The sequence below is a fragment of the Rhodamnia argentea genome, chromosome 6, assembly GCF_020921035.1.
Source record: "Rhodamnia argentea isolate NSW1041297 chromosome 6, ASM2092103v1, whole genome shotgun sequence".
In the NCBI taxonomy this organism is placed as follows: domain Eukaryota; kingdom Viridiplantae; phylum Streptophyta; class Magnoliopsida; order Myrtales; family Myrtaceae; genus Rhodamnia; species Rhodamnia argentea.
In genome coordinates this window covers 8,881,184-8,892,646 of record NC_063155.1, presented here as the reverse complement: position 1 = coordinate 8,892,646, position 11,463 = coordinate 8,881,184, and the positions used below count along the sequence as shown (strand labels likewise).

The following is an 11,463-nucleotide window of genomic DNA, read 5'->3' as shown; positions in this document are numbered from 1 at the left end:
ATCGAGGGACCAAGTAGCAAAGTATGTTTTGTCGTGTCATATGCATACGGGGCAACTATCCGATGTTCGGAATTTCTTGATAGGAAAAAGGAGAGAAGTCAGAAAAGTCGGAAACTGCGGTAACAAAACTAATGATCCGAAAAAGAAAAGGGTAGACCCTTCGAGTGTTGTCTGATCAGTTGACACTAGTGAGGCTGAAGCACGCGGCGGCGCTCTTCAATTCGTTCTTGCCAGCATGCTCGATGGATTGCCTTGTGTCCTTCAATGATGATTCCGAGCTGCACAGGCAGTTAAACTCTTTACTTCTTCAATGAAGAGAAACAAGGAAAGGTAAATAGCATTGAAAGCAAGATGTAGGCGTCCTAGAATTTTGCTGTTACTGTATTAGATTAAAACTCCTAGCTGTTATGCGAAAGAATTGTACCTCGAGTCGCATGCCTCTTTCGAATCCATGTAAGACTGTGCATCGTCGATGGTGTCGAAGAAAGGTTGGAGTTCATCGTAGTCTTGGACTATTTCTTGCTGCACGTCCAACGGCTGTGGTGCTGCGATCTGAATTGTACTGCCGCTGCTGTAATTCGCATACTGGTTTTGCATCCACAAGGCATTCTCGACATTATCCTTCGGAACCACATCGCCGGAGTTGTCGTAACCGGCAACGCCTCCGTTATTGCTGCAGTGATTCGGCGGGATGGGCAAGGCGGCCACGGCACTGTACTGCTGTTGCGTGTGGTGGAACAAGGGAAGGGAGCCATTCGGCGGGGCCATGCCTAGTTCCAACTGAGAAGGCACATCTTCCGGGACGGGAGAGATCTGGTTCTGCTGCCTGTACATCTCCAGCTGCCCGTAGATGGCGTGGAGCTCTTCCTTGGCCTGCTGTATTTGGTACTGCAGGTTCTGGATGAGGCCGTAGCAACCATGCACGGGGTACCAGTCACGCATGTTCGCTTGGTCAATGATGGATCTCATGGCGATAGGCTTCTGGTTAGGATGCAGCCCTTTCAGTATCTTCAGGATGTTGCTGACGCCGAACAACTTGTGCACGTTCCGGAAGATCTCCGGTTGGTCGGCCGGGAAGAAAGGAGCTAGAGGGCAGTCCGGTTTGCACTTCCTCCTCTGGTACTTGCACGCCGCACATGCCTGGCTCGCACCACCCTTCAGGGTCATTTCCTTTCTTTTTAACCTCTTCGGCAGCACCGAAGGGAACTCTCCGGGCGAACTTTTTGGGAAGCAATGTGGCGGAGCGGGGGATTGACGGGAGATGCTAGGATTATCGGTAGGGGACTAGGAGAGAAGAAGGGAAGGCGTGGGAGGAAGTTGAAAACTGATATAGCAAAAGAAGCACGGGGTGAAAGAGTCTGAAGAGAGACTGAGTAAAAAGACGAGGCCGATTTCGATGGACGTGTTTCTCTGAAAGCTTTTTAGTCGGTTTTCTTGTTGGGGAGTTTCAGAAGAGTCCTATTCTCTAGGGAAGACTACTACACATGTCAGCCCAAGTTCACACGAACGCATGGCGTTGTATGTGGCCGACAATGACTTGCCCTAGGATTGCACAAAACACATTCGTTACATCGATTCACAACACATATGAAGAAAAGTCGACGGCTGCCAATCAAGCGAAAGAACAATCTCGAATCTTAAACCTGGCTCAGGCGACAAATGAAACCCAACATCTGGTTCAATTCATGGATGGCGATCGGACGGCATCCCTCTGAGATTGCCATTCATGTAACTGAACCGAGTATACATTAATCCGTAGGAATCATGAGGACACCGTGTATGGAATTCCGACGAAACAGAAAAAGCTACTTTTATTTTCCCCGTCAAAAAATTTCATCGACATACAAGAATTACCTTTTTCGCAATCATCAACGTCGAAGGACACGGGCCATGCCATGCCTTATACACTATTTTAACTTGGGGAAAATACTCATATAAGCATTATATAGAGCGCTTTTGCACCTAGAATAATTTATCGCCCATTACAACTGGTGTATTCGCCTGCCAACGCCTGGATGTACCACTTCCCGAGATGTCGTCATGATAGGCTCCCAAATTTACATGGGCAGACGAACTTGCACCTACCGTCTTTATCCTCGGCAAACCCACCTTATTGGATCGTCAGGAGGCACGCCTTAGAATCAGACCCTACCTCTCAATAAATCTTGTGGAAGAACACAGCTTCCTCCAACCTCTAATGTCCTTGAAGACCAAAATTTCAACACACTGTTCCCCCTCTAGGGAGTACCCACTGCTCCAAAGCAAAATCCGATGTTATCGCCAAAAGTTCTCATTTTACACCAAACTTCACTTCGTCTGGAATCTTCTCTCAACTTCTTTCTAAAATGCTGGCGATACGCATCGTTATCTGAACAGCAAGAGCTTCAATATACCCCGGTATGAATAGTTTCTCACAATTCGAAACCAGCAAAGGTCACGTAATCTAGATTTTGAGATGTCCAGCGGCCGCAAAAGTATGGAGAGGAAAAATAATCTGTCTATTTCTCAGCTTCAAAAAACAAAACCTGAGGTTGCAAATGCCCTCTCTCACACATTGTGAGAACATCTGCCCAGCTACCAATTACCTATGCAATCAAATGTAGATATCAACATCTTTCTTCGAAAAGAAAAGAAAAACGCCCAAGCTGTAAATTTAAAAGGCATAATAGTTTGCCAATTGTGCAAAAAGAATCTCATAATTGAGATGAAATGTTAAACTTACTTTGACGGTTTTATCATCATACATGATCCACTTTTCATGTTCATAACTATAGGCAAAGCAATGGTAATGCTGCCCGTAGTAGCAAACCTACGTACAAAATGAGAAGAAAAAATCACCAGTTACAAAGAGAAAGAAAATGCTTAAATCTGTGTAAATTAACATAACACCAGAAAATATACAAGGAAAAATTAATGCTCCCATTAAGCAGCGACGATACAACAAAAACTGCTACAAAGTCATGGAGATTGTCCAAGCACGCGAGACTGTGTCATCAGACCTCAATCTTCTCCGCCAATAACTACTAATTAACAAGTCGCCTGCCAGTATTGGCCTCAAAGTTTCAAGCATGTAGATTCGGACACTCTTATCACATAAAGTGATTAGTGTGTGGGAAGGAGAAAGTGTGATGCAAAAGTATTTCCATAGGTAAAGGCATTTTCCACTCTACAAAACCTCACTCGCTTTACATTCACAGCGTTTTCTATTTACAAGGAAAGGAAAACATCATCAGTGGGCAGCCCATACTAAGAAGAGGATTACTACTATGTTATTTTTTCATTTTATTTTTTTATTGTTGGATTACTCTAAGCTTATGTGTAGGGTCTCGAGGCAAAAAACCTTACTGCATACCAATGGAACCAAGTTACGCAATTGCACAAGCAAGGTCTTTAGGGGAAAAACATATTGAGGATAACAAATATACGTACCACTGAAACCAAGTTATGCATATGCTTAGGATCAAGACCACGATAGAGGACGCTGATATCTATCTCAGTACTGAGGGCTGACAATGTTGCTGCTATGTCATCAGCACTCTCGCTAGTGTTCTGCCAACCTACAACTGCAATACAAAATCAAATACATATATATATGTAAGTGTAATCAATTCTGATGAGAAAGGATGCTTCGACCTCAGCTGCCAAAAATCACCTGTAGTGAAAACATGGGGAGCAGTGGAGAGGAAATGATGTATGTGATTGAGCTTCCCACACCCGCCAGACTCAGGATCACAAGCTAACTGATGGTTCATCTCCACAAGATTTAAAAGCTCATCGAATGAGCTCTCTGCACACATGACCTGATAGATATGGGGAATGATTAACAAAGAAAATATTATTTTACAAAAATGATCAAATCTTATCATTAACCTTAGAAAGTGACCAGTGAAGAAAATCACTAATTCCAACAAGACATACCTTCATTGTTCTGAGGGCATTGGCATTAATATTGTGAAAGAACGAAGTATATTTCAGATGTCTGGATTCCAACCCGCAATTGTAGCAATTCATTCGCTCAAAGATATCCATTCCAAAGAGAGTGTGTACAAGACAAGATTTACAATCCCAGGATCCTCTAGAATTACTCTCATCTGATTCATCATCAGAAACACTTGAACAATATGTAAATGACCGGTGAAGGCAGTCAAAAATTACTGCCAAGACTTCAGAAGCATCATTCATCTGAGCCTGTTCATTGCTTTAATATGTCAGAGTTCCTCCAATCTCCCAGTTAAAACAACCATAAAGAGAAGGAAAGAATAAGTCTACCTCCTGGAAGAAATTACTATCTGGGTACAGGTTACTTAAAGCTATTCTCAGAGGAGTAGGAGCAATGGCTTCTTTCCGCGTATCTGCAGTCGCTGTGCTCAGAGCAGTGAAGATATCATGAAGGGCACATACAACACAAGGATCTCCCACATGTGCATGTTCTAGCAGAGGTCTTTTCAAGAACTCATTGCGGAACTGCCTTAAATGCCACAGTGACTGAATAAATGCACAAAATAGAAAATAAAAGTAAAAAAAGAGTCAGGTAAGTGTAACCTTTGCAATCATGCGAAAACAGAAGCATTCCATAGAAGGAAATGACAAGGGTAATAAATTGCTTGCATAAAACCTACCTGTATGATTACATTCAGAAAGCAATTATATTCACCAATTTCGTTCTGCAATCCTGTACCAAAAACATCTGCTCCGTGTTTGGTGTCCATTATTGCCTCACCACATGTTACACTGATATCATCTGCAGTTCTGGATGGCTCGTGCGACCTCAGTAAAGAAGAAGTTAAAGGGGACTTCTGACGTGCTTGAAATGTGTCTGAAACAGAAAGCAAAGTTAGTATTTTGCTTATTCAAATGCAGAAGTGTGCCTTCGTGCCCATGCGCTCATGAGAGGGAGAGAGAGAGAGAGAGAGAGATGACGCTAATCAACAGCGACTGCCAAAGTGTAATGTTCTGAGAGTGATAACCATTACACACACCTAAGAAGAAATTCTATTGCCAAAAGGAATTTGCATTGACGGTTGCAGTGCTGATCTATCTAGCATTTCACCTATAAGACATCAAACCCCTGTCTGCACTGTCTACACAGAATAATGAGTGACATCTTCCATGCACTCTCTGTCTCGTGAAGTTGGTATTTTTTGGGTTATTCCATCTCATCGAACTTGCTTCACTTTTCTCCCAATCAGGGCCAATTTATCATGCAAAAATGCAAGAATTTATACAAAGTCATGATTGGGTACTAGTCATCCTTTTTATTGTTAGTCATGAAAATACAGGTCATATATATCTAGTCTTGTGTTTTAAGTTTAGGGGTTCAGGAGAAAATTGTACTATAACTCCTTGCTCGTACTGTTTACATTATAAATAGCCACAAAAATTGCCATCTATCATAATCAGATTATCAGTAAATCAGATGGTAGCAATGCAACCGAGGAAAGCATGAGACATAATTTTCAAAGCTAAAACCAATCACCGAATGACCAATAGCACAGAATCTGAGCACCCTTAAGAATAGTCGCACTTGCAAGCTTTAAAAATTGCCTATGTTCTGTACAATTTTTGGTGATAATGTAATCACCATAAAGAAAATGTCAATGCAATAGCAGCTGATAGGAAACATGCAATGTTATCGTAGTCAATCAGATTCATTGATCTCCTTACATTCAAGAAAATCTGCTAACAAGCATAGTCATCGACAGACACAGACAAAAAAAGAGAGGTCTTACAAATAAAGTTTGAAGAAATTTACCAAGACTCTGGCTGACAGCTTTTTTAAGGTCAGCCTGAAATCTTTCTTCATCATCCTCCTCTGCTTGTAATTGTCTCAATGTCTTTGTCTGATGTCCTCCTAAAGTTGATTTTCACCACAACAATCAGATTTAAAATCCAAAATATGAAAGAGATGCACTTTTCCTAAAATCTCTAACAAGAAATTTAAAAAAGCTACTAAAATGGCTCTAAAGAGCTAAGTTTTTACCTAAACTTCAACAATCATATGTTCTTCCTCTCTCGTGCATTTGTGATGTGCCAATATTCAATTGGAGAATACTTATAGGCTATTAAGCTTTGGTGAAACATGAACTTAATGCGAACAACAAACAGGTGATTAAAAGAGTATTCGGAAGAAGGTAACTACAAAGAGTTCTAGAATACTCAATCCCCACTTCTGCAGACGTTAAACTTTTTTTAGGCCAAACATTAAAAGCTAAACTTAAGTACTTGCTCTTGATCGATATTAGTAATGAAAGAAATTCAACCAATTGATGAGTTGCCTCTTGTTTCCCCTCCTATTCTCTTCGTTTTGAATAAGCAGGGTGGTTGTTGAAGGAAGAGATGGAAAGGACTCTTAGTTCTCAAGAACCATGCCTGATGTTAAACAAGCTCTCTTAATCTTTTTGCAATTTTTAAGATTTGGATCATTTTCTTAAAACATCGTTGCCAATGATTTGGACATCAACCCATTCCTTCAAAAAGGATTTTTTTAAGGAGCACTTCCTTGAGTTATGACTTATGTCCTCTCAAAATATAAAATGATAACAAAAGCTATCATTTCCTTATGATATGGTAGCTTACTGCAATCACTCATTTTCATGTCTTCAATGAAAATTTAAACTTACTATATCGCTTGCCCAACAAGTGCTCTTAGAAATCTCTTTAACAAGACCCAAGTAAAAAATCAATAACAAAACTAGCCCATGACGTAGAAGAAAAAGGTAACTCTTGATCGGACATTCACTGACAAAGAAATATACCGCCATCTGTATCTCGGTCATTTAGGAATGGGCCCTCAACATGTGCAGTCCCAGCTTCAACATTTTCTTTTCTGGAAGGAAAACTTCCATAGCTTCCCTCCAATGGTTTGGTGGAACTCTTATGGCGCCTGCCTCTCCTTCCTGTTCGTCTATCAGAGACCAAAACACCATCCTCAGAAAGTCTTCCATTGGGGAGGCCTGCAAAATGGAGAAAAGAATTGATTGATCTGCATCAAAACGCAAGCCTCAACCTGCATAATTCTTGTTAAATTGCAACCTCCTTGAACTCTCGTCTCATCTGTACTTCTGTCCATCAAATTATCAAGATACCCTGAAGTGGTCTCATGATTATTTGGCAGGTCATTCTTCAGTCCCAACTGTCATGAAAATAGCAAACTCGTAAAGATCCCGCTGGAAATTCTAGGTCAAACTAACCATTAAAGAAAGCATGTGATTCCACTGTGAATAAGCAGAAAGCGTTCAAGTAAACAGTCCAACATCCATATTGAAAATTATCTCCAAAATGACAAGCAACAAAGAGCAGATGTCCTATTTACCAGAAAAGGAGATTTGAACTGTTCGTGTCCATTTTGATCGTCAGCTTGACTCTCCAAAGTAACATCAGGATATCCTTGACCCAGCTTCAAAGTTGTGCTGGTGAATTTTTTTTGTTGCTCAGCAAGCTGCCTCCGTTTGGCTTCATTCTCAATTTGTCTCTGGTACTCCAAAGTTTCTTCAAGCTTTCTTTCCTCAGCTTCAAGCTCAATTTTCCTTCTCATTTCCTCTTCCAGTTCTTTCAAGTCATCATCCTTCATATAAGCTACGATATCAGAATCCGGCTGGTCGCCATCAGATGCCACCGATGGAGAACTGCATCAAGTGGAGTTCAAGAGCAGTTACAGTCATATTGCATTTTGTTTTCCTTACAAAGTGTGCGTCAGGAAGCGCGTGTAGTGACATCAAATCAGCAAACTTACTCTGGTTCATCGATCTCTAGGTAAAAGATTTGTTGCTCGTCAATTCCACTAGCCTATAAGAAACAAAAGATCAGAGAGAGACTAAATTTGCATTAACTACCCTCAAAGAAGAAAATGCTATGGTGCTGAAACCTTGGTGGCCTTGGTTTTTCTATACTCTTTGTGCCTTTTCCTATCCTTTGTCCTCTCTTGTGCATGCCTCGAAGTGTCACTTCCTCCTTTAGAGACTTTTTTTGAATCAAGGGCAAGTTCTGCCAAAAATGCCTCCCTCGCAGCATCAGACTTCTTGGTCGCATCTTTCTCTGCTAGATCCTCCAAGTGTGTCTAGCAAAGAGCACGAGAGGAGAAACAGTAAGCCCCGACAAATGAAACACCTAAGCAGATCAATAGGCTAGAAACCAACCTTCATGTACAACTTGACTAAAGGCAGCACTATCCACCGATAATCGTATACAGAAAGAGCCTCCAGATTAAGTTCCAATTGCTGCATCCCAGCGACATTTCGCATTATTCGAGTATCGATTTTGCTAATCTGCATCACCAAACAACTGAAAGCTCAATACAAGGGTAAAAGGTTCTAACATACACTTATCCAATTAATCTAACCTCAGTAGAAAATTCTTCTTTCTGTTTCTGAATTGTAACTTCTATGCAAGTATCGACTTGATGCAGATAGTCTTTAGTTCTCCAATCCTCATCTTCCCCAGATTCCAGGTCACAAAAATGAGAAGCTGCTCCACTAAACGCATCATCATAACCAAATTGATTAGCATTCAAAGCTTCTGCTTCTCTTAGGACACTTCCTATCACCTCTGACTCAATTCTATTGCCAACAAAAGTAAGTTCATTTTCATCGCCCTTAAGTTCCTCTCTCCTTTTCCTCAGAACAGACTCAAAGCTTCGGTGTGCAAACTCATCAGCGTTCTCCCTTTTCTTGGCCTCCTCAATACAAAGGTCCTCCAGTGCTTGCAGAGCTTCTTCAAAGCCAATAAGCTCACATTTTCTCTCACAGAGGTTCTGAAGTAAATAAAATTCCTTCTCAAGCATTTGGAGGATTTCCATTCCTTGATGCGTTTTCTCTTCTTTTCTGCGGACCCAAGATGCCGATGGCTCCCCACTCGAGGGACCTGCATACATCCAGGACAACAGAGTATCAGCATAGGCGCCTACTTGACAAGAAGTCAGCCCAGCAGCATCATATCCACCAGAGTCATGACTACTACCCGTTGTGCACTCTGTAGGAAGTAAACTTTCATCTAGGATTAAGCACGACGCATCCCCACTAAGGACGATTTTCTCCTTAATCTCCACTTCTTGTGATACAAAAGTAGCATCATCTATGGGGCCAGTAGTCTTCTCAGAGTATCTGCTCAAACCAGCAGAATGACAAAGCTCCTGCAAGAATTTAACGATCTTCTTCAGTTGAGCTGCTCCTAAGAAGCACATGCGAGTCGGCCCATGATCCACCCCCTGGTGCAGGAGCTGAGAACCTGAAGTGACACCCTGAAGTTCATCCGCTGTAAACTGGAGGATCTTACTGAGATGGCTAGCGGCAAGGCATTTGTTTCTGATGAGAACCTCAAACAGAGAACGGATTCTTTCCAAGAGCTTCGCACACTCGGGATCATCCGACATTGGCCAGCTATCAATGAAAACCTTATTCGAATCTGACCCGGCATGATCAATGTCTTTATCAATGTTATTACTGTCTTTATCAGTAGAACCATTGCAATTATAACCAAAATCAATTTTAGCAGGGGAGGAATCCCAAGCATCTTTAAAGCAGTCATCACAATCATCTGCATTGTTCTCTGAGCAAAATTCCTCATTGGGATCCATGCCCTGACATTTCTGCCGATCTCCTAGCATCTTCAGTGCAGCAGAAAGATCAAGTGGTTTCCAAGAGCAATTAAGGATCATGTCAGCCCACTCACTGTCAACATTTTGTGGCAAAACTGACTGCATTTTCGGTAGAAGGTTACCCATGTGCTCCTGAACGACGTGCTGCATATGGGATTCCGAGTCAGGAAACTTTTCACTGCATCTACAACAGACCCAAAGCTTCCATATCTTATTAGTCTCAGCATACTCCAAAGCCTCTTCCAAAACCTCATTAGATCCAAAATATGCCTTGATGTCACAAATCCTAATCCTAAGCATCTCTTTCTTCATGGGAACACTCAGCGTATTCCAATAAGATCGAACCCAATCTTTCCTCTCCGCAGTAGACCCACTTTTCTTCCCATGCTTTCGTTTCTCAAGCCCTCTCTGGCCACTCCCACCAGAAGAATCCAATCCTCTTTCACCCTCATTTTGCACAGTGGGAGTCTCAGATTTCTGCTGCAAAAGCCTTGCAGCAGCAACTCTAACTTCAATCTCCTTCCTCCGCTCCTCTGGCGTCTTAGTCGCCTTCTTTATCTCATTGGGCCTCCTGGGTTGAACTAACCGGACCTCCATCGGGTCCTCGGCAACCCTCCTAATGGGAATCAACCTAAACTTCTCTTCACCGCCGATATTCTTCATCCAAGTTGAGAGAGAGCCAATGTTTGACTTCTGAATCAGGCTCCTTAGCTCACCTTGCACATGCTCTATCCGCGCCTTGGCACTCGTAATCTTCTGCTGGCTCTCCTCCTGTAAACTCTCTTTAGCAGGATCAACGGGATTCTCAATAGCCAATGCTCTAGTACACTCCGCGACCACTTCGTCATAGTCCTTCCCATCGTTTGCCGCATCAAAAAGCAAATTCGCATAAAAATGCGCAAACTCAACGGAACTCGGGGACAACTCGACAGCTCTACGGGCAGATTCAATGGCATTCCTCATGTGACGCTGCTTCGCGTTAGGATCATCGATAATAGCCGCCACTTTGACACACACGGTGCCCTGGAATCTATGAATAAAAGCCGAGTGCGGGGAGCTCTCGTGTTGAGCACACGACTCCTTCATCAGCCTTAGGGCTTTGGTGTGGTTCCCGCGCCGAAGCGCGTTTAGGGCTCGCTCACACTCGAGCTTGATTGCGGAGTAATCCGAACCCTCCGATTCATTCGCCACCCCGGCTTTCGTCTTATCTAAGATAGGGCCCGACTCACCTTCGCCCTGGCCGCGACCATCGGCGGCCGCGGCGGGAGACGCCGAAGACTGCTTGGACCTCGGAGCAGAGTTTCGCTTCTTAGGCCTCATTGGTTGACTCTTCCGCGTCCGGATTCATGTACTCAGTGTGCTACCATCGATGCACGCGCATCAGTAACCCCCGGGAACGTGCTTGGGCGGCGAGACTGCGAGGCAATGCGATTCGAGCGAACAGTTCAGGCGATTGAGCGAGAGGGAGGCGGCGATTCGATCGGCGATGCAATCGAAGTTCGAACGCGTCGGAGTCAGTGAAGAAGAAGAAGAAGAGCGAGAGAGTATCGTCAGAGTCTGTGCGAGAGAAGACGAAGAAGCTCGCTCGACACCTACTCACGCCATGGAAGAGAGGGTCAGGTTGGGCGACACAGAACTGTAGGAATTAAGGAAGAGAGTGTTGCGTTTGTGTTGGCGTTGGTGTTGGTGTATCATTGTCTAGCAATTTAATATCAATAATAATAAAAATTATTATTATTATTATTATTATTAGATTCAGATTTATAGACGTAGATCTTAACCTTAATTTATGATTTGTAGTTTATATAATAAAGTAATAATAGATTTGGACGAGTAGGATTCCTTATTATTCTTTGAAGACACGTACGAGC

At 42.7% G+C, this 11,463-nt stretch overlaps 2 protein-coding genes across 4 annotated transcripts; both read right to left on the bottom strand.

Moving 5' to 3' along the window:
• Positions 1-14: 14 nt before the first annotated feature.
• On the bottom strand, positions 15-1,603 carry LOC115741565 (LOB domain-containing protein 27). Its single transcript, XM_030675537.2, has 2 exons — positions 425-1,603; positions 15-278 (listed from the first exon to the last, which is right to left on the bottom strand). The coding sequence occupies exons 1-2, from the start codon at positions 1,165-1,167 to the stop codon at positions 176-178; spliced, it is 846 nt and encodes a 281-aa protein (XP_030531397.1). The 5' UTR covers positions 1,168-1,603; the 3' UTR covers positions 15-175.
• Positions 1,604-1,793: 190 nt separating this feature from the next.
• Positions 1,794-11,244, bottom strand: LOC115741459. Of its 3 annotated transcripts, XM_030675369.2 has the most exons (16): positions 9,375-11,244; positions 8,339-9,338; positions 8,136-8,264; positions 7,865-8,056; positions 7,733-7,785; positions 7,313-7,625; positions 7,033-7,132; positions 6,756-6,953; positions 5,753-5,851; positions 4,620-4,816; positions 4,270-4,485; positions 3,919-4,188; positions 3,653-3,800; positions 3,430-3,563; positions 2,723-2,809; positions 1,794-2,585 (listed from the first exon to the last, which is right to left on the bottom strand). In XM_030675369.2, exons 1-16 carry the CDS (start codon positions 10,910-10,912, stop codon positions 2,499-2,501), a joined length of 4,761 nt encoding a protein of 1,586 aa, XP_030531229.1. In that variant the 5' UTR covers positions 10,913-11,244; the 3' UTR covers positions 1,794-2,498. The 3 variants fall into 3 exon arrangements, with proteins under 3 accessions (XP_030531229.1, XP_030531226.1, XP_030531227.1); XM_030675366.2 differs by having other exon boundaries at positions 8,339-11,244; XM_030675367.2 differs by having other exon boundaries at positions 7,054-7,132; positions 8,339-11,244.
• Positions 11,245-11,463: the final 219 nt, after the last annotated feature.